The sequence below is a fragment of the Lycium barbarum genome, chromosome 10 (assembly GCF_019175385.1).
Source record: "Lycium barbarum isolate Lr01 chromosome 10, ASM1917538v2, whole genome shotgun sequence".
Classification (NCBI taxonomy): Eukaryota; Viridiplantae; Streptophyta; class Magnoliopsida; order Solanales; family Solanaceae; genus Lycium; species Lycium barbarum.
The window spans coordinates 119,318,991-119,342,033 of record NC_083346.1 but is presented as its reverse complement, the minus strand read 5'-3'; the positions used below and the strand labels follow the sequence as shown (position 1 = coordinate 119,342,033).

Here is a 23,043-nt window from a genome sequence, read left to right as displayed (position 1 = left end):
CATTAGCTTTAATGAATTTAACACAGTAGATGGGATTGATCCAGAAAAGTTGTTCCCAACCGATGATAAATAATTCAACATTCGGGAGGGTAATTCCCAAACGTGAAGGTAGAGTACCTTGGATTGGTTCATTCCAGTTAGGGTGTCAAATGAGCGGATTTGACTGAATTTGAATTGATCAAAATAGGTTGAGTTAATAATTGAGCGGGTTAATATACATTCCAACTAGGAATGTTAAATGGGCAGGTTGAGTTAAATTTGAACGGACTAAAAATATCCTTATTTTGTGTCAAGAATGACTTCTTATCCATAACATCTTTTTTTAAGAAAGCTAGTCAAATTTATACTTTTTAAACTAAAAAGTAAAGTATATGTTCCACGTGTCGGCTAAATAATAGCTAGATCTCATCTATCTCTATCTCTCTCACTCACACAATTCACATAGTTTCACCTTAGTTCATCTCATTTTCTTTTTTCTATCTACTTCATCCTCCTTCCATAAGACCCCAGCTCACGATATCTGCCACATGTGATATTTTTCAATTACTCATTTCTCTCTTTTTATTATTTATCTTTTGTTTATTTTGATATGTTACACGATTAATTGAAAAGCACATTAAACTCATAAAGTGGTAACAAAAAATGAAGTAAAATATTTATGTTTTAACTTTAAATGGTAACTTAAAACATCATGCATGTTCCAATTGATGCTAATGTGTATAATTAAAGGATGCGACATATTTTATGTGGTTAACTTAACTACCAGTTACCGCATAGACGTTTGAGAACACGTAAAAACTTTTCCAAAACTTGAAGTTGCAGTGTCTAATAGGAATAGATCGTAATTTGAGTATCTAGATGAAATTTATTACTAACAAATTTAAGAGGCTATCAATGTATTAAATCCTCAATTTATGCAATTTTATGATATAGCAGTTTGTGCTACTTGTTGGATTATAGATGTGCAATCAACAAGATTGCAACAATGCATTACGTATGTGGTACCTGAATAGCAGTGATCCTCTTACTATGATTTTGTAGTGGATTGTATATATCGAGAAAGAGAGTCATGATTGATGCCTTGGCTAGAATAACCAATAAAAATATTTCAACAAATTATTTTTAGTTAAAGGCATCGAGTGCATCATTTCTACTATAAATAAAAGTAATTGTACCTCAAAGGCTCAAATGGATTGTTCTCAAAAACAACTAAACCAGCTTTACTGAGCTCATTTAAAAATAATTAATGAATCATATTATACTAAAAGTGGAAAGTTCCAAATGAAAAGTTGAAATACTAAAATGCCTCTCAAAAGTTAAATGACATTTTCATCCTTTAAAAAAATTGCTTCTTCAATATTAATTACAAAATTAAGAGTTAAAGTATTTCATTTAAATTAACAGCTTTACTGAGCTCATTTAAAAAAAAAAAAAATAAGTAATGAATCATATTATACTAAAAGTGGGAAGTTCCAAAGTGCAAAGTTGAAATACTAAAATGCCCCTCAAAAGTTAAATGACATTTTCATCCTTTAAAAAAAATTGCTTCTTCAATATTAATTACAAAATTAAGAGTTAAAGTATTTCATTTAAATTTAAATTGTCTCTTCCACTACTCATGAAATTATGAATAAGGATGCACTGTGTATCTGTTTACTTTGGAATTTATGATATCTTTTTGTATTCCGAACCAAATTCACTGTTTCATTTTGCAAGGATGATTGTTCATAAATTCTTAATTAATTCATACATTAGTGACAACCTGTTGAGCTGCCAAGTGCCAAGTGATATTAATAGGCTTATAGCTCATCATTTTTTATCCAAGAAAATCAGCAAGGAAGCTTGTAACATTTTTTCTGTTGGCTGCAGATGCTTATGAAATCTTTTAGTATTCCCATCAAATTCATCTTAATTTTCATTTGGTTAGAAAAATTGTTAGTAACTTCTTGTACCAGTGTTCCACCAGAAAGGCCAAGTTGATGATGAGGTTCCTCCTTCTTTTCACTTTTTTTGACAAAATTATGGTCTCCATAACAAGATCGAGAATTCGGCATGTTCTTTTTGCTTATTAATTCACATATTTACCTAAAGATGCACTTATATAAAATTGTTATCTTTAATTTTGTTGTTATTCTTTCATATATACACTAGAACTGTATATACTAATACTTTGAACTGTGCAGGTTGAGAGAAAATAACAAATGAAATCACCTAATGGGTACAATTTAATTCTGTTAAAATTTTAGTATTTTATGTATTAATTCCTTTAGAAGTCAGATAATTTGATGCATATAGGTTCTTGACACAGGGTAATGATCAATGGCCCCTAAAAAAGAAGTAAAATCGTATTTTTATTTATTTTATGTGAATGAATTTCTTTTTTTGGTTATTTGATTTGGCTTTGGTTTTATTGAATTGAATATGTAGGAATACTACAATTTCTTCTTTCTTATATAAACAGGGACAAAGGCTTTGCTTTTGTTTTCCAAGGCTCATGGTTCAGCAGTTTCACTAAGTGCTTTAAGAAATACATATTCATTTTGATACTAAAATTAAACAAACGAAAAAGAGTAGAGTGCTTTGAACTTATTGGTTCTTTAGGTTGCATGAGAAATTAATTAGTTCTTGAAAAATATATATATATAATTAAGTAAATCAATATTCACCTACAACAATTTTTGAGTTTGGCAGTTTTTTCCCTTCTCATTCTATTGATTCAATCTACAAATCTTCTAACTTTCTAAAGTTATAATTCGAATACAGTATTGCAAAATATTCTTTATGTACCAAAGGGAGTATTGGATTCGAAATATGATAGTCAACCCTTTAGTTATGAAGTGAGAAACCTCATATTTATTTTTACCTGAATATGCATTTATCTGAAAAGACTGTATCAACAAAAGTTATTCATACACCGAGGAAATATAAGTAGTTCAGTTGAGTTTATGATGCTTTATTTATATTTTATTCTTATGCTAAACAGACTCTATAGAAAGAGTCAGAGTCAAAATGTAACTTCAACAACAGTTTAAAAGTATAATTGTTCATCTATCCAACAATTTTCAGTTTAGTTAACATATTTATATCAGTGTTTTAAAAGGCGGGGGCGTAAGGCGAGGCGTTTTATGTCTGCCTCAGCGAGGCGTAAGCCCCGAGGCACGAGGCGTAAGCCTCATGGGACTTTAATTTTTAGTATTTTATAAAATGATATAATTATAATAAATACTTTTAAATTGGTTAAATAACGTAAAAAATTGAAGAAAACAATAAATAAGTGATATATATATATATATATATATATATATATATATACACACACATATACATACTCCACCCCCACAAAAAAACTAATTAGAACAATCTATTATACGTACTTACAAGTATAATTGACTGCTCGTTACTTTTTTGAGATAGTAGAAGACAAGATAAATAATTGGAAAAGAACATATATTAGGCATTCTAGCCTTTTTATTTAATTGGAAAAGAAAAAAGGTCTTGACTTTTAAATTTAATGTTTCAGTTCCTTTTTAAAATATTTGAGTAATTACATGTTGACTTTTGAAAATTTGGGCATTATACTAAGGACTTATTTAACAAATTTCGTTTTAGTTTGAAGAAGTTTTCTGGACTTACGCCCCAACAAAAAAAAGCTCGCCCCAAACGCCTAGGCTTACGCCCCAACAAAAAAAAACTCGCCCCAAACGCCTGGGCGTACGCCCCAAATTGCTGGGCGTACGCCTTTGGGGACTTGCGCCCCGACCCATCGCCCCGAGGCATTTTTGGTACGCCCCGCCCCGGGGCTCGCCCCGAGGCTCGCCTCAAAAACGCCTTTTAAAACACTGATTTATATATAGGATTACATGTTATGATGTTGGGCTTGTATTTTTCTTTCCTTTCAACTTTATTTTGTAACTCATACATATATTTTAATATTATTGTTATATCATTTTAAAAAGTTTATATTGATTGCCACGGGATACACTTGCAACGCCCGTCTGCAGATACTAGTACACTGAAATTCAAGATGTTATAAAATCTCTACAGTGACTTCATTCTTCTCTTTCCTGTCAATTTCATTTACCCTCGTTTCTACCTTCATTGAAAAAAAAAAAAAAAAAAAGGTAGCCCGGTGCACGAAACTTTAGGTATGCGGGGGACTCAGAAAAGGGTCCGGTCCACAAGGATCTATTGTACGCAGCCTTACTATGAAATTTCAGGTTGTTTCCACGGATCTATTGTGTGATAGTCTATAAGTAGTAGCTTTTTTTCGGTCGTTCTTTCCCGTCTATTTGATTTTTCTTACCTCGTTTTCAATGGTATTAATTAATACAAAACTTGAAAGATTTTTGAGATAATGGTCAAAAACACACTTCAAGTATCACATTTTTGTGAGCTTCCTCCCTGAATTAGCAAGTGTTTGCGTATCCTACTTGAACTATCACCAACTATTTATCAAAACACACCTGAACTATCAAGTGTTTGCGTTTCATCAGATACGAATAGATGTATGTTTTGATAAATAGTTATTAATATTAGGTAGAAAACACAAACACCTGATAGCTCAGATGAAAAAATCACAAAAAAGTGATACTTGACGTGTGTTTTGACCATTATGTCAAGAGTTTTCCACTTGATTTTCCACCTTGTTTGACCCTTTATCATAGTTTTTCATTCAAGCCTTTTTTTTCCCCACCATAACCTTAGCACCAATGACCCTATTAATTAGCATAAGTTTATGCCATAAAATATCATTTCTTTCCTAATCCATAAGTAGTAGAGTAGTGTTTCTCTGTCGTTCTTTCCTGTAAATTCCACTTTACTTTCCCTAATTGTCTTCAATTGTTAATTAATACTTATAAAAGTTCAAATATCTTTCCACCTGATTTTTCTTTTCCCATTTTCCACCGCTTAACTTTATAACTTTACACCAAAAAATATCATTTTTTTCCTTGATCATTGTAGTTTTTCTTGGTTGGTCTTGTATCTTGATATTACAAATCCATTTCTACAATTGATTTGTATGCTCTTTAATTACTAGTTAATAAGTGGCTAAATATCCAAATATTAAACAGCAAGTTGGAAAGGTGTACTCCTTCCAAAACTATATAATTGTAGGAATCCCACTATGGAATATGATAGGATTAAAAATTTAACCTATCATTGCGGTACTTTTTTTATTTATTTATTATTAACACATAACATAACTATGTAACTAATATTTTTAAAAATTAATTGTGTGATTTTTTTTTATTGATATACATATAAGCTCAATATAAAAATGTGAATACACATATCACGATGATCAAACAAATTTATTAGGTGCTATAGTATATATAACATAATTGTTACTCCCTTCGTGCACTTTTTACTTGTCATGCTTTGATTTGACATACCTATTAAGAATTCAAAAATAAAATGACAATTTTACTATATCACTCCTAATTATTGTTAAGTAACCTAATGATTGAAATCAATCAAAATACTTTAAAAGTTGTGCGATCACTATTAATCTCTTGAAGTTTTCAACTCAATAACTAATAATAAGGGTAAATTAGGTATGATATGGTGAATTGTCTCTTGATTTTTCAAACCGAATAACTAAAAGCGAAGATCTATTTTTAATATACCGGGATAAGAAACTGGACGGAGAGAGTACTTTTGACTCTTTTCCACATAAGTAGAGCATATTTATTTCCACAAGTCCGATGATCATATGTCGGATTTTCTATGCTTTAATCACATAAATGGACCCCTCTTTACGCGTAATTACATGATAATCACTGACCAACTAGTGAGTTGTAAGCTTTAATAGCATAAATGGACCCCTCTTTAAGCACGCGTTTACACAATAATCACTATTCCTTCCGAATAAAAAAGACTGTCTACTTTTTTTTTTCTGATCAAAAAGAGTGTTTAATTAAAAGAATTAATCTTATTTTTTTAGATTTACTCCTATTAAGTGTCATGTGATCAAATTCCAATATCTATTTAATTAGGAGCAGTTTAGTCAAATTACCTACTTTTTGTAAGAGTTAAGTAGTATTTTTTTAAGGAGTGTGTAAATGACTAATTGAACACTTTTTTTGATACGGAGGGAGTATATTGTCACTATGGAATTGTCCTTGCCTATAGTAATATTCATATTAACATCTGCAATTCTGCAACCAAACTCACAATCAACAGCTAGATCCAGTTACTTCAACTGATTGATTTTTGTTCTCAATTTATCTCTACTGCTTTCTGTCTCTTTATCTTTTCCCATTTTCCTAGTTGCATTCCAATATCTTCTATACAGCCTTATTTTTCCTGCTCTAAGTGAAGTGAAAACTAAGCCTCCTAAAAATAATTGATGCTGTTGTATCATTTGCAGTTCAAAAACTGGAGACTTACAACTTCGTGGCAGGCGAAGGCGATGGCCATGGATTTGCTAGTCTTCTGAAGGCTTGTGCTTGCATATGTAGAAAGGATACCAAATTCTACAATGTAAGCAAGGAGATCCAATCACTCAAGCAGCGAGTCATGGATCTCTCTCACAAACGAGAGACTTATGGCATTAGAGATATCAATAATGCAGGAGATGGACCAACTAATATTCCAAACAATCGGTCCAACATGGTTAGAACATTGAGGAGAACGGCCTCCTATGTCGATGATCAGGATCAGATTTTCGTTGGCTTTCAGGATGCCATAGAAAGGTTGCTAGCTGAACTTCTCAAAGCAGAGCCTCGCCAAAGTGTCATCTCCATTTATGGTATGGGCGGGTTAAGCAAGACTACTCTTGCTAGAAACCCCTACAACACACCGAGTCTACTCACTAACTTCACAACACATACTTGGATTTGTGTTTCTCAAGAGTATAACACCCCAGATGTCCTAGCTAGGGATATGGTGGACAAGTGCGGAGGCTTACCTCTTGCAATTGTTGTATTAAGCGGACTACTTTCGCATAAAAGGGGGATAGAAGAATGGCAAAAGGTAAAGGCACACATATGGAGGCATATTAAAGATGACTCTATTGAAATGTCCTACATACTTTCCTTGAGCTACAATGGTTTGCCAATTGTGCTCAAGCAATGTTTTCTTTACTTCGCCATTTTTCCAGAAGATAATGAGACCGATGCTGAACAGCTAATGTTGTGTATGGCCGAGGGGTTCATATCAAGAGTAGAAGAAAGAAGGGAGGATGTTGCTAAGGACTTCTTGAATGAGCTCTGATAAGACGAAGCTTGATACAAGTGGTACGTACATCTTGGGGAAAAGTTTATAAATGTAGGATTCATGATCTACTTCGGAATCTTGCCCTACAAAAGGCATTGGAGGTACACTTCTTTGACATTTATGATCCAAGAAAGCACTCCATATCCTCCGTTTGTCTCAGACATGCCATTCATGATGAAGCACAAAGGTACCTCTTACTTGATCTAACTTGAAGTCACCGTCAATTACGTTCTTTGGTCAAATTTTTTGTAAGCTAGGTCTTATCAAGTTTGTGTGGGGTCCAAACCCACAATTTTTGACTTTGCCAACAGAAGAAAAATTTGGCACCGGCCAAATTGCAGATTTTGTCAAAAAGTGATACCAATTCGTGGGGTTCAGACCCACAATTTTTTACTTTGCCAAAGGAAGAAAAATTTGGCATTGGCCAAATTGCAGAGTTTGTCAAAAAGAATTGCAAAAAGGTTAAATTTGGCACCGGCAAAATTAAATGCAAGGTTGAAGAATTGGCACAGGCCAATTAATGCCAAGAGGAAAAATGGCACACTCCATCCCTATAAATAGGGAGCTCTCTTTCAGTTTAATGACACACACCAAAATCTCAGACAATACATCTGAGTGAGAGCAAAGTGAGGTATTCCATAGACTGTAAGAAAATAGTCTAAAATAGTCTGTGAAGAAAAATAGAGTGTGAGTGATATTGTAGTAAAGTGGGAAAAATTAAAAGAGTGTTTTTCTTTTTGAGTGTGTAGTGGTCTTTGGAGTATTTTTACTCGTGACTATACAGTGTAAAATTCCTTACTATAGTGATATTAGCTGCTTCTCTTGGCCGTGGTTTTTCCCTTATTCAGAAGGGTTTCCACGTAAAATCTTGGTGTCATTATTGCTGCATTTTATTCTTGCTGATTTAACCATAAGTTAGTGTTTCACGTTTATCGCTAATACCGTAAATATTATTTTTGTGGGTCTATTTTATTCCCAACAAGTGGTATCAGAGCCAGGTTCTGTCTGAGTATGCTCTGTGGTTGCAGCACAGTCTGAACTTCCACATCAGAAAAGAATTTCTTTGGTCTTCGAATAATAGTATTTGTATTTGTGATAAACGATGGAAGCCAACACTAGTAGAATGGTTACTTTGAGTGGCGTAAATTATGCCATTTAGAAGGGCAAAATGGAAGATTTGCTCTATGTCAAGAATTTTCATCAACCTGTCTTTGCAAATAAAAAGCCTGATAATAAATCAGATGAAGAGCGAAATTTGTTGCATCGGCAGGTTTGCGGCTTTATTAGACAGTGGGTTGACGATAATGTGTTGAACCATATTTCTGGGGAGACACATGCTCGGACCCTATGGGAGCATCTTGAAAGTTTGTATGCTCGGAAAACTGGTAACAACAAGATGTTTTTGATAAAGCAAATGTTGGGTTTAAAATACCACGATGGTTCCGCAGTGACAAATCATCTGAATATTTTTCAGGGGATCATGAACCAGTTATCTGCTATGAGAATTAATTTTGATGAAGAAATTCAAGGCTTGTTTCTACTTGGTTCCCTACCAGATTCTTGGGAAATTATTAGAATTTCATTATCAAATTCTGCTCCGGATGGTGTGATCTCTATGGATCTTGCCAAGAGCAGTCTTTTAAATGAAGAGATGAGAAGAAAATCTCAAGGTTCCTCCTCATCAGATGTCTTGGTGACTGACACTAGGGGGAGAGGCAAGAATCGTGGTTCTCAAAATAGAGAACATCGTAGAAGCAAATCCAGAAGCAGACTTAAAGATATTGAGTGCTATCATTGCGGGAAAAAAGGGCACACAAAGAAGTTCTGCCGGATTTTGAAAAAGGAGAATAGAGATAAGGAGGAAAAGAAAGAAGATCGCAATCGTGTTGCCGCTGTCATTATAGAAGATCTTGTTATTGTCCTTGATGCGAATCTGATAAATATTGCTTGTGATGAGTCAAGCTGGGTTGTGGATAGTGGTGCCGCATCTCATGTGACATCAAGGAAGGAATTTTTCTCATCCTATACTCCGGGTGACTTTGAAACTTTAAGTATGGGTAATGAGACTGTATCCAAGGTGGCTGGTGTTGGAACGATTTGTTTGAAAACTAGTATTGGAACTAAACTAGTTTTAAACAATGTAAAGCATGCACCTGATGTTCGTTTGCACTTGATCTCTGTTGGTGTTTTGGATGATGAGGGATATGTCAGTACCAATGGTGCTGGAAAGTGGAAGCTTATTAAAGGTTCCATGATTGTGGCTCGTGGCGAAAAGCGTCGTGGTTTATACTGGACTACGACCTCAACCTGTGTTGATATGGTGAATGCAGTTGAGAGCAATAACTCTTCAACATTATGGCATAAGAGGCTTAGCCACATTAGCGAGAAAGGACTAAATGTTCTGGCCAAAAAGAAATTATTGTCAAATTTCGAAAGTGCTAAATTAGAAAAGTGTGAGCAGTGCTTGGCTGGAAAACAAAATAGAGTTTCTTTCAAGTCTCATCTTCCTTCAAGAAAGACAGAGTTGCTTGAGTTGGTGCATTCAGATTTATGTGGTCCAATGAAGACAAGGACCTTGGGTGGTGCACTTTACTTCGCTACCTTTATTGATGATTGCTCAAGGAAACTTTGGGTCTACGTCTTGAAGACTAAAGACCAAGTATTGGGTGTCTTTAAGCAGTTTCAGGCTTCAGTTGTGAGAGAAACTGGAAAGAAGCTGAAGTGTATTCGTACTGATAACGGTGGTGAATATTGTGGACCGTTTGACGAATACTGCAAGCAACAGGGTATCAGACACCAGAAGACTCCTCCTAAGACTCCTCAGCTTAATGATTTAGCAGAGAGGATGAACAGGACTTTGATGGAAAGAGTTAGATGTTTGCTTTTTGAAGCAAAGTTGCCGAATTCCTTTTGGGGTGGGGCATTGTTGACCGCCGCAATGTTATTAATCTATCCCCTGCGGTTGCTTTGCAAAGTGATGTTCCAAACAGAGTTTAGTATGGCAAGGATGTTTCCTATGACCACTTAAATTGTTTGGTTGCAAAGCTTTTGTACATGTGCCTAAAGATGAGAGGTCGAAATTAACTTCCCAGACAAGGCAGTGCATCTTCATTGGTTATGGCCTTGATGAGTTTGGTTACAAGCTATACGATCCAATTGAGAAGAAGGTCGTGAGAAGTCGTGATGTTATCTTCGTGGAGGATCAAACCATTGAAGATATTAACAAAGCGGAGAAGATAAAATCTTCAAGTTCTGAAAGTTTAGTTAATCTTGATCAAATCCCTCATACAAATGTTGATGACGTTGGTGGGCTCGATGACGATGGTGATGCCCAAAATCATGTTCCAGATCAGCATGTTAATGATGATAACGATGCTGCTATTAATGAGGTAGATGCTCCTACTCATGAAGTCGTGGATGAGTCAGATATTCCACTTAGAAGGTCTACCAGACAACATGTTCCTCCTTCCCGTTATTCACCTAATGAGTATGTATTACTCACTGATGGGGGAGAACCTGAATGTTATGAGGAGGCCATGGAAGATGGGCACAAGGATCAATGGATTGAAGCCATGCAAGATGAAATGAAATCTCTGCATGAGAACCATACTTATGAGTTGGTGAAATTGCCTAAGGGCATGAGAGCTTTGAAGAACAAGTGGGTGTTCAAAGTTAAAGCCGAAGAACACAGCTTGAAGCCCAGATACAAAGCTAGATTGGTTGTTAAGGGATTTGGTCAAAGGAAAGGCATTGACTTTGACGAAATATTTTCTCCTATCGTGAAAATGTCCTCCATTCGGACAGTTCTTGGTTTGACTGCTAGTCTTGATTTGGAGATTGAGCAGATGGATGTGAAGACTGCTTTTCTTTACGATGACTTAGAAGAGGAGATTTATATGGAACAACCTGAGGGCTTCAAGATAAAAGGTAAAGAAAATCTTGTATGCAAACTTAAGAAGAGTCTATATGGATTGAAGCAAGCTCTCAGACAGTGGTACAAGAAGTTTGAGTCTGTTATGGGGGACCAAGGCTACAAGAAGACTTATTCAGATCATTGTGTGTTTGTACAAAGATTTTCTGATGATGACTTTATCATGCTCCTGCTATATGTGGATGATATGTTAATTGTAGGCAAGAATGCTTCCAAGATTGACGAGTTGAAGAAACAATTGAATAAGTCTCTTGCAACGAAAGACTTGGGTCATGCTAAGCAGATTTTGGAAATGAGAATTACTCGTTCAAGAGATGAAAGGAAGCTTTATTTGTCACAAGAAAGGTACATAGAACGTATACTAGAGCGCTTCAATATGAAGAGTGCTAAGTGGGTTAGCACACCTCTTCCTGGTCATCTGAAATTGAGCAAAAAGATGTGTCCTACAATAACGGAGGAAAAAGAGAGAATGGTCAAGATTCCTTGTTCCTCTGCCGTCGGAAGTTTGATGTATGCAATGGTATGTACTCGACCAGAGAGCTTCCTATTTATAGGGATGGAGTGTGCAATTTTTCCTCTTGGCATTAATTGGCCTGTGCCAATTCTTCAACCTTGCATTTAATTTGGTCGGTGCCAAATTCAACCTTTTTGACAAACTCTGCAATTTGGCCGGTGCCAAATTTTTCTTCCTTTGGCAAAGTCAAAAATTGTGGGTCTGGACCTCACGAATTGGTATCACTTTTTGACAAACTCTGCAATTTGGCCGGTGCCAAATTTTCCTTCTTTTGGCAAATTCAAAAATCTTGTCGAAGATTCTATCTTCTCCGACTGCAGTTCCAACATCTATACGAGTTATACTTGGAGAGTCGTTACCTGATGCCATAGGAAGCTCGTACCATCTAAAGTTATTAAGCTTGAGAGGTATCTGACATCTCCCCCTTCCACCATTGGCAACCTCAAGAATTCACAGACCCTCAGAGTTATTGACTCAGATCACCTACTCCAACTGCCTCCCGAGACAGCTAACCTAATAAATCTAAGAAATTTTACTTGCTTTTTGTTCAAAACCTTTACAGCTTAGCAAACTACAAATCTTCACGTTCTTAAATACGCTTTCTGTGATCAATGGAAAGATGTTGATCCTATTAATTTAGTCAATCTTCAAGAATTAGACATGAGTGAAATCAAGCAATCTTACTCCCTGAATAACATTGGCAGCTTGAAAAACCTTAGCACTCTCACTTTGTGTTGTGGAGAGGATGAATCATTTCCAACCCTTGAATATCTTTGTTCTTGTCAAAAGCTCTGTAAATTGCGGTTAGAGGGAATAATACAAAAACTGCCTCTCTCATACCAGTTTCCAAATTCCATCACAATGATGCTCCTTCGAAACTCATTACTCGAGGAAGATCCAATGCCTATTCTTGGAATGTTGCCAAACCTCAGGAATCTCGATTTACAAGCAGCTTGTGAAGGAACAGAAATTATCTGCAGTGATAATAGCTTCTGTCAACTGGAGTTCCTTCGTCTTTATCATCTTATTTACCTCTTTGTAAAATGATTTAATTTTACAATCAAAAGACTTTGCACATTATCAAATTGCTTAAAGATCAACTATAAGTAAGAAGAATCTATAAGAGCTTTCTTTCCCCGAATACTAATTATTAAATGGTTTCTCATAATTTAGGTGAAAGAGGAGGGGCAGTATATGGGAAATTAAAAGGCACATGAGGAACTTCTGTCAAGCACATCAAGACATTCGCATCGCAGAGACTTGAGAATTAGAAGGAATAAGCATGTTCTGCATCTTTACAGATTATCTCTACACTATCAATGAGATTTTATTTCAACCATCGACCATTATTGTTGCCTGATTGGTTAACAATAAGATATGGTTTTATTTTTGTTTTGTTTTCTTGTTCTTACTTCTAAAAATTTGGAGTGTTTGGAATTGGTTTGGAGAGAATTGTTTTTTGGATTGTTGCTGATTTAATATTTTGAGAGTTTTGCTTTGTTTCCGAAAGAGAATACCTGTTTCCAGAAAACAGACAAAAATAATTTGCCACAGCTGCTTGTTTGTCATAACTAAGTGAGTAATATTAAGTATGAGATTTTAGGTTCAAGTTCCTGACATGATTTTTTTGTGATTTTATGCGAGTATATTATCCTAGCGTACTGCAATTCATTCTTATCATTTAAGAAAGGAAAAAGGAAAAATTAGAATCTCCTGATGACTCTTGATCACAATTCTTATAATTAGTTATTAGCGAAATTGACAGCTGTAACTCTCTTTCGAAACGTTAAATGAAAGTAATTCCTTATATTCCACCCTGAAATAGTCCGTTCCCTTCATTCTTCTAGCAATGGCTGGATCAATCTCAACCATTGTTTTAAAAGGCATTGTCAGGACTCGCCTCGGGGCAGGGTAGTGGCAAAATGCCCTGGGGCTAACGTGTGGGGCTTAGTTCCTATGACGCCCTAAGCGCCCAATCGTACGCCCTAAACACGCCTAACTCCCAACGCCCAGGTTCGTCTAACAGTTCTTACACAAATTATATTTTAAATTCCTTAATTAAAATCATTCACCCTCATAATTGTTTAACAAAATAATGATACTTAATAGTTTTTCATCTATAGAAATAGAAGATTGGTGTAACTCATATAGCAAGTCGTAGTATTGGATATTTATTATTTGAGAACATCGTGAGGGTGAATATCACTTAATTTTTTAAAAAAAAAACACATAGCGAAATTGTACATTTTCACTTGTCATTGATCATAAGTCTTATGTATCAGAATTATCATATAAATTTTATTTTTTGTTCATGAAGAAGTTATGTTTTACTTGTAACATTGATAAATTTTATTGATTATTTGCTTATAGAGAGATAAAATGAATAGTATGATAGTAATAGTATTTTAAGAAACTGTGTTTTTTCCCGTATTTGAAAGTTAAAATGTTAGAATTATTTTGCATTTCATAATAGCTTTTATTTCATTGTATTGTTTATACTTGTAAAATTATGTTATATATAATTACAAGTTATAAGCGGTGTATAATGGATGCTTTGTAAAACGCCCCGCCTTACGCCCCCGCCTTTTAAAACACTGATCTCAACCACATTTGTGAAGTCTTTATTCACACAGATCTGTCTCATAATATATATATATATATATATATATATATATATATATATATATATATATATATATATATATATATATATATATATATATATATATATATATATATATATATATATAAGTTTGAACAGCCAAAAATTGGTTAGCAGCACCACAAAAAATCACTAGAAGCATCTCTAAACACCACGGCAACACCACTATTACCTGGATTACCTAGTAGTTTCAACCATAGAGTTGGATCCTTGACTCAGTAAAGGGCGTTATCTGATCTGCCCTTGTGCCTTTAGCTTTCTTCTGACGAGAATGCCAGAGAGCTCAGTATACTCTTAAAGCTTAGTCCAAGTCTTAATCGAAAGGTACAAGTGAAGAGGAAGAACAAAGGAGCTTGAGGTTTACGTATGTATTCTGGTATATGGAAGTGGCATAGTCTCGGAATGTAGTTGCTAGATGAAAGTAAAACTGTATTGACAATGAATTGCTCATACAGGAAGATGGACCTTGCACAAGAGATTAAACATCAAAAACATGAAGCACTTTTATGTAGAAGTGAACGAGCGCGTGAAATAATTTCTCGTTCGAGATTCTCGATAATTCTTATACATAAACAGAGAAGTAATTGGAAGCCATTTGATACAGACCCTAATTTGGTTTGATGTAACCATATCAAAAGGGTGGCGACATGATTGTGGATACTTCGTGCAGATTCTTCAAATTACACTAAACAACCGGAAAAAAAAAAACGTACACATCGGAGATACATACATGCACTTACATGTACGCGATTCCATGTGACATACATTGAAAGTAAACAGAACACATTTGTATTCGAGCTTCTTTAATATTTTGTCTTTGATCAGCAATTCCTCTTATCTGTTTCGGCTGCATTTTCTACAGCAGAAATTGAGTTCTCACCAATCATTTGAGGGCTACTCGAAGACCCATACATCTGTTCACCGATAAGTTGCAGGGTATGTTTTGAGATACAGATTGTTGAATAGGAAATTTGGAAGCATATGTCGAAACACCTACCATGGAAGGTGACTTCAAAGCCAAAGAATCAGGCATCACAGATGAGTTTGAAGGCCTGTGGAAAAGCAAATGAGCAATAGATCGATCTATAGAGTTTGTGTTCGTCTCCATGTCCAAATATCCTGTGCACCTGAAATACAAGCCATTAGATGTTAGCAACAGAGAAAGAAAGCAAACAGAATGTATCATATAAGATATTGCACATCTAATCTAATGGCTTAAAAAAAAAAAAAAAAAACGGAACTGTGATTAAATTATGTAAAGATGGATAGATAAACCAACCAACATTATTTGGCAGAAAGCATATGCTAGTTGTACCTTCTAGTCTATTAAGACACCTCTCTTACTGTATTGACCTAAAGTTATTTAAATACGAGCATTGAATTACAGGAGACGAAAAAAAAAAGTTGGAACTGCATTATGCAACAAAAAACACAGTCAGGTTACCTTGGTCAAGCGACTTTAAAGCAAATGGAAGATGATCAACTTGATTAAAAAAAAGCTCAATAATAACTGATTTATACATTGTGAACTCAAATCGATATCTGGTCGAGCACGTTCATCTGAAGAGAACATAATCTTTCACACAACCCAAGAAGTGCGTAAAAATTCAAGGCTAACATCTTCATCAAAATAACATTTGTTGCTCAAGCATTCAATTGAACAAAGTGAGTCAGTTCATCACTTTCCTGAGACTTTGAAAGAAATGGAAGACATTAAAAGTTTGAAGAGCTTACTAGTTGTAAGGCACCAAAGGATATGGGTTGCAGGAAGAATGATTAGAATAGAAGTATAGACTATTAAGAGAGCTCCCACGATGATTATTTATTTATTTTTTTTATAGCCGTGGTGTCTGGGACAGCTTGCGCGGACCTCAATTAATTTCACCGGGTATCTTCTAGACTGCTACGTCCCATCAGCACAGGTACTGGGCAACTTTGTCCACCAAGGCTTAGACAGATGAAAAGAAATCACCTAGTATTTTTTGCCTCTGCTAGAACTTGAGCCTAGACCACTAGGCTACACTTTATTTTTTAACATCACTTTTCTGCTGAAGCACCACTTCTCTTCTGGTAAAAGTATGATAACATTTATTAATTTGGTAGATACATATTCTACCCTACCGCCAATCCTCAAGAAATATTCCCTAGCACTATAGATCCTACTTCTCTTATTTAGAGAGGAGTGGAGAAGGGGAGTAAAGAAGCGGATTTGCTTGCTACGAAATGAGTGCTTTGTCCGAAAACCACAAGAAGTAATTCAAATTTTACCCTTTTGATAAGAAAATATCATAGCAAATAATTCAAACTTAACCCTTTTTGCTTACTTCCCATTCGGATGTATAATTTTATGCTTCATATTACTAACAAACATTGATCCCAAAGTTGTGTTCCAATAGTGCTTTATGTCAGGGAAGAAAGTGATACCAATGGAGCAATGTCTAATCTCAGGAAAACACCTAACTGAGACCTCTTCCTAGCAAAAAACGTACATGAGCATCTAGAACTCCAACAGACATAAATGCATCTTGAGTAAAGTCTAGATTTATTATGCCAAACAGGTGTATTTTAGAATGGGGATGTCATTCAAGCACTCACAAAAAATTCATCTGTCTCAACACTATGCTAAGCTCAAGAATGACGTCAGATTACCAGTCAAACACTGAAATATGCATGGTCATACCAGTTCGGTTACCCAAGAAAAATCTTGTGCTTGAAGTATGAAAACTATGATATGGCCTATATAGGAAGTATGCATGTAGTCCAAGACATCAAGAAATGATCCCAACCTGTATGCTCCATCGTCAACAAAAGCTCCGCTTGTGCTTCGATTATCACCAGATCCATTATTGAGATTAGCATATCTAAGCCTTTGTTCAGCACTTTGAGCCAACCGATACAAGCTATCCCTTATGCGTAGCTTTGTTCGTATATCCAACTAAACCAGAAAGTTCAACATAGTGAGCTTACAAACATTTATATACTGAGAAGTAAGTTAATTTTCAACTAAATGTTTAAACTTGAAGAACAACATACCATATCTGCTAACTGCCCCTTCCCAGCCCAAGTTAACAGGATTAACACAAAGATAGTTTCAAGACAACACTCAGGCTTTTGCACATCAGCCGACAAATAATTTAAATAAGCATGCAGCAAGATGGTGAGGAACAGCTTTTATATTAAGGCTGGTCTGCTGTACTAAATAAGCAAGCTCTCCATGTACCTGTATGCAACATAAACATGCACTAAGAAAGAAAGACAACTACTTTTTTCTATATCTATATAATATAGGTATAGGTTACTACAGCGGTACATGGATAAAGATTTTTCTGGAAAAGCCTTAGACCACATCACTAATATTAATTTATCTAACACAACAACTAATTTAGTATGTAATCTATATAAACATAAATAACAATAAATAGGAGGAATCAATGAGTTCTTTATTTAATATGTAATCTATATAAACATAAATAACAATAAATAGGAGGAATCAATGAGTTCTTTGTTACTCTGCATCTTCACATGACTCACTCCATAGGAGAGATTGACTTATTTCATACTTCTTCAAATAGCAAATATTCAGCTTATAAGTAACGGTTAAAATTATTTATATTTCTAACGTAGAATAAACTGGAAAAAGTCTGATGTATGTGTACTACTGCAATGTCACACCCCTCTGACAAATCGGAATAAATGCCTGTGGGAAGCTACAAGAGCATGTAGGTGCAGATCTTTAGCCTCACCAGAATTTAGGAATCTGTAAAATGCTTTAGTATTGTCCTCTACTAAGAAACTATCTTAATTCAGATGTGAACCATCTAAAGGTTTGCACATGCCATTTTGAGCTATTGACCTACCAAATAACGTATGGCAAATGACTTACTTAAAACAAACCTTGATGAAACTCATTACCAAAGAATATCAAAATGAATATTAATTTTCAATGAGATTGTGTACCCGTTCCATGACACGTTGAAGCTGATGAAAACTCTTTGCTTCCTCAGAAATTTCATTCAAACCAAAACTTATGCAGGAGCTCTCCTTTACAATTGAGGAACCTAATTCTGCTGGAATTCCCGTGCAGACACTTCCAAGATCCCTGTTATTTTCATGCTTAACTCCAGAATGGTGAAGTAGCTTCTCCGCCATATTTTCATTTGTTCCTATACCAGCCACCTGAAAAGAAGGATCAGGTAAGCTTTCCATCGACTGCGTCTGATTTGATGGATAGGAGTCCTTAGCGGAAAGAGGCATGAGACTGCTTTTTCCAGATTTAACTATGGATAACGTTGGACAAACCGTAGTCTGATCTGAATGACTGTAATCCGAAGATAAGTAAGAATTGCCACCCTGAAAACACCCAAAATCAGATCCATCAACTTGCATTTGCTGCTGAATACCTGTGGATGTGAGAGCCACCTGAGATGCAGTGATTGCAGTAGGATGTTTTTTCTCTTCTGGAAGGCTATTAATATAGTTGTATGTCTCTCCAGTTCCCAAGTAAACATCTTTTGTTTTCCCCTCAGATTGATTCCGGTGCTTAGAGTGCTTTTTATGCAGATTAATCTGTAATCCCATAAACAGAATTAGAAATAAAGCGGATCATTGGTGACACTATTTACATGCAATAAAATAAGGATGGATGCATTAATTAGAATGTGCACATCCAGAGACTTAGGAACTCTAGCATACTCTTATTGTACTTATCACCAGAGCCAGACCTAGAATTTTAAGGTGACGGGTGCACCACTGCCTTTAACTTACAATGGTGGTGAAATCTGTAGAGTCTAAAGAGGGAAATATGTTTGATCTGTTCGATCACTTTTAGACGAGGAGTGCCACTTCGTTCATATATTAGTTTGTTGAGAAGTTCTATGCATAAAGATAAAGTCACAACCGACAATCAACGGCTGCCGGTGCAGCCTAATCAATAAATGTACGTCCACCTTTGCTTAAGACAAGATTTTGGAAAAGAAAGATGCTTCTTAACTGTTAAAGATATAATTAAGTAATAAATGTCTGTTATATCTAACAGATTTAGCTTTTAGATGAGATGGTGTCATACTTCAACATGGTATCAAAGCAGGCAGATGTCTGCCATTATCAAGATAGAATATCCATGTGCTAGACCCATTGAAAAGAATCAAGCCCACGCGAGGGAGCGTGTTGAAGACATAATTAATTCAGTAAAGTGTGCTCTCTCTAACAACTTAAGCTTTTAGATGAGATGATCGCACACTTCAACCCATTAACTGAACTGAACAACGCTCTATCACTAGTTGTTTGAATATTAGACATAATCTCAACCTTGATTCTGCCATTGAATTCAACATTCTTCAAATAAACCACCATAAAAGTTAAGCTGAGGCAGAATAAAAGGTTAAATAGATAGTCCGATGTGCATCAAATTAATAACTCTTACCTTCTTTTTGGGCACTATCTTGCAATCTGAATCACTCGATCCATTTAGAAAATATAGATGATTCAGAAAGGCTGAATCATCCTCTGAGGGCATTGAACTGCCAGTATGACTAAACGGATCATCTTTAGTGCCCGAATCATTAATCGAACTGCATGTTTCCTTTCTCCTGGAAGCTTCCTGACTTCCAGAGATATTTTCAAGTGCGCTGGACGATGGGCAGGGAAACTCGAAATCTGATCTCAATCCACCTCCAGATCCTTCAATAACATCAGATGACGGAAACAAACCAAGGGCATCTTCAATACTAGCTCCAAGTCCAAAAGTTGAATCGCAACTCCTGGAAGACATAGTAAACAGTGAGTGCTCATAATTTAAGAAACAATTGAAAAACTCTGGATACAGCAATTACCTGAACATCCTGTCAACATCCTCAAAGTTTTCCATCTCAGGCCAGCTATAATATAAGAGATCGGTAGTGTTTTTATCCTCGTGATTACTATCAAAAAAACTGAGATCATTATCTGCCTGAGAAATGGGAACAAGCGAATAGCTATACAGGTTTTCCCCAACTGCAGCATTCTTGTCATCCAGAATGGGGCCATTAGAATGGAAGCCACCGCTAGTGGAGTCTCTATTGTTACTTCTGGAGCAATAATTTGATGTCCTAGTATTTTCAGATGCTAGACTTGAAACTTCTTCGACACAGTCAAGCATACCAGCTCTTGAGTCCTTCTCCAACATTGTGGCGATTATACTATTCAAAGGAGGAAATTCTTTGTCCTTTTGCTGATTATTATATCTAAGGGTAGATTGACCTCCTTTGGTTCTTAATAAACCAATTACTTCATACTGAGGTTTCTTACGGCTATCAGTCTAGGAGAGAAGTTCATTGGCATGTTTACAACTAGGATGTGGCATTATATGATCATTGCTGAGGCAAACTTCATCCAAAGCTATATCTTCAAGCTGTAGCACCGGTTACAAGAATATTAGCTGTAATAACTGCAGAGGTACTACCTTAAAATGAGTAAATCAAAGTTTATGCAGCAGTAAAACAGTGAAGAATAACAAGTATAACTGAATAAATCCGCATTACGAAGGCTCTGACTAATTAAAAATAGTAAATAGATCTCAGTAAAGTCATATAATCAGCTTGAAGTATTGCAACAAAAATAAACTATTTACAAAAATCAGCCTTCAAAAAGATTTTACTTTCTTTCATTTTCAACAAAAATGAAACAGTTCATAAGCTGAAAACGCTTCTCCTTGAATTCATGCAGCAACAAAACAATAACGAAGACGAATAATAAACGAATAAATTATTTACTAAAAATCAATTTCCAAGTTATTTGTTATCTTTCATTTTCAACAAACAAAATCAGTTCACAAGCTGAAAAAAGCCTCTCCTTCAATTCATACAGCAATAAAATAATAACGAAGACGAATAATAACTGTATATTATTTACTAAAAATCAATCTTCACGGGAATTTATTTTCTTTCATTTTCAACAAACAAAATCAGTTCATAAGCTGAAAATTCTTCTCCTTAATGAAATGAATTATAGCCCCAACAATCTATGACTAATTTTAGACCACAAGTTTCAAAAAAAAAAAAACTTAAATTCCGTGCCTAGTCAAACACCCTCACATAAATTGCGATGGAGGGAGTAACAATTTAACTTCAAACTTTTCATTTTTACCCTTAATGAAATGATTTATTGTCACACAAATATCTATAACTAATTTTAGACCACAAGTATCAAAAGTCTTAGAGCCCGTTTGGATTGGCTTATAAGTTTCATATAAGCTGTTTTCAGCTTTTTTGAGTGCTTGGCTGGCCAACTTAAAGCCATTTTGTGCTTAAAATAAGCCCAAAAAAATAATTGGGCCTGTTTGGCTTAGCTTATCTAAAGCAGCTTAAGCTGCTTTTTTTAAGTCCATCCAAATAGGCTCTTACTTTCTTCCTCAAATTTCGTGCATAATCAAACTATATCACATAAATTGAGATGGAACGAGTAACAATAACTTCAAACTTTCCATTTTTACCCTTGATGAAATGATTTATACTCACACAAATATCTATAACTAATTTTAGACCACAAGTCTCAAAAGTCTTACTTTCTTTCTTAAATTCCGTGTCTAATCAAACACCCTCAGATAATTGGGACAGAGGGAGTAACAATTTAACTTCAAACTTTTCATTTTACCTTTAATGAAATGATTATACCCACACAAATATCTATAACTAATTTTAGACAACAAGTTTCAAAAAATTTCCTTTCTTTCGTACTTAGCAAACACCTTCACATAAATTGGAATGGAGGGAGTAATAATTTAACTTCAAACTTTTCATTTTTACCCTTAATGAAATAATTTATACCCACACAACTATTTAAAACTAATTTTAGACCACAAATTTCAAAATTTCAATTTATGTGATATAGTTTTATTAGATACGGAATTTAAGAAACGAAGATTTTGAAACTTGTGGTGTATGGTTGTAAATTATTTCATTAAGGTTAAAAGGGGAAGTTTTAAGTTAAATTATTTATAAATCTAGAAATGTATTTTTTTTTCTACGGACTAAAAAGGAAAATGTAATAACATAAATTGGAACAAAGAGAATGCTTTTTTATTAGATTCGATGTCCAGTCAAATACGTTCACATAAATTAGAAATAGAGTAAATTAGTGTAACACAAACATGAGTTCTTACCGGATAATAAATAGTTCAACCTCCACAAAGTCAGCTATAAAACTGTAATTTGATGCAAAATCTTGAAGTTTTTAGATCAAGACAGAGAGATAATACTTTTTGTTTGCTTTTGAAAAAATTATTATTACTTGAATTGAATTAAGTTAATGATTTTTCTTTTTTAAATAAGGAAGTGTTTAGAGTGGATGACACGTGGCAATGTGATCTAATTTGTGGTGGGCACTGATTTACGGGGTGGGGAAGGAAGAATCAAATCTGTGGACAAGAAGAACGGTTAGAGACAGATCTGTTTCAATGATCTGATTGGTCCACGTAGGAAGAAACTGACACGTGTCAGTAAAATTATACAGTATTTTTTTTGTACCGGCTGCTCAGTGTTTGTCTTAGCTGTTCAATGGTGTTTTTTTTTTTTTTAACGTTTCCCAGATTGTATATCGTATTGGAGCCGACTAAATTCGAATGTGCATTGCAGGGCTCATTTTTTGAGGCGGAGCTCCTAACACAATTTTTTTCAGTCCCAAAAACTCAAACGAGAGACCTATGATTAAGAGGGTAGAGGAATCTTAACTATCTCATTACAA

At 35.0% G+C, this 23,043-nt stretch overlaps 2 protein-coding genes and 1 pseudogene across 8 annotated transcripts; 2 read left to right on the top strand and 1 right to left on the bottom strand.

Moving 5' to 3' along the window:
• The first annotated feature begins 6,110 nt into the window (after positions 1–6,110).
• Positions 6,111–7,350, top strand: LOC132613400 (putative disease resistance RPP13-like protein 3). The gene is made up of 2 exons (XM_060327405.1): positions 6,111–6,192; positions 6,371–7,350. Exons 1-2 carry the CDS (start codon positions 6,111–6,113, stop codon positions 7,213–7,215), a joined length of 927 nt encoding a protein of 308 aa, XP_060183388.1. The 3' UTR covers positions 7,216–7,350.
• A 4,566-nt stretch (positions 7,351–11,916) lies between these two features.
• On the top strand, positions 11,917–12,821 carry LOC132613399 (probable disease resistance RPP8-like protein 2; annotated as a pseudogene).
• Positions 12,822–14,803: 1,982 nt separating this feature from the next.
• On the bottom strand, positions 14,804–22,616 carry LOC132613904 (protein LNK1-like). Of its 7 annotated transcripts, XM_060328200.1 has the most exons (8): positions 22,463–22,616; positions 20,157–20,713; positions 19,748–20,084; positions 18,745–18,891; positions 18,625–18,675; positions 18,283–18,501; positions 17,112–17,260; positions 14,804–15,452 (listed from the first exon to the last, which is right to left on the bottom strand). In XM_060328200.1, the coding sequence occupies exons 2-8, from the start codon at positions 20,486–20,488 to the stop codon at positions 15,209–15,211; spliced, it is 1,479 nt and encodes a 492-aa protein (XP_060184183.1). In that variant the 5' UTR covers positions 20,489–20,713; positions 22,463–22,616; the 3' UTR covers positions 14,804–15,208. The 7 variants fall into 7 exon arrangements, 6 of the variants coding, with proteins under 6 accessions (XP_060184183.1, XP_060184180.1, XP_060184182.1 ...); XM_060328197.1 differs by having other exon boundaries at positions 14,804–15,239; positions 15,323–15,452; positions 18,283–18,891; XM_060328199.1 differs by having other exon boundaries at positions 18,625–18,891.
• Positions 22,617–23,043: the final 427 nt, after the last annotated feature.

Excerpts from the sequence above, each read along its gene's own strand:
- LOC132613400 (XM_060327405.1), top strand. The coding sequence starts at position 6,111 with ATGGAATTGTCCTTGCCTATAGTAATATTCATATTAACATCTGCAATT. Across the intron at positions 6,193-6,370 it reads ACAATCAACAGCTAGATCCA|TTCAAAAACTGGAGACTTAC; the intron begins GTTACTTCAACT and ends TATCATTTGCAG.
- LOC132613904 (XM_060328195.1), bottom strand. The coding sequence starts at position 20,488 with ATGTTGGAGAAGGACTCAAGAGCTGGTATGCTTGACTGTGTCGAAGAA. Across the intron at positions 20,085-20,156 it reads GATGTTGACAGGATGTTCAG|GAGTTGCGATTCAACTTTTG; the intron begins GTAATTGCTGTA and ends TATGTCTTCCAG. Across the intron at positions 15,453-17,111 it reads GTTGACGATGGAGCATACAG|GTGCACAGGATATTTGGACA; the intron begins GTTGGGATCATT and ends CTTGTATTTCAG.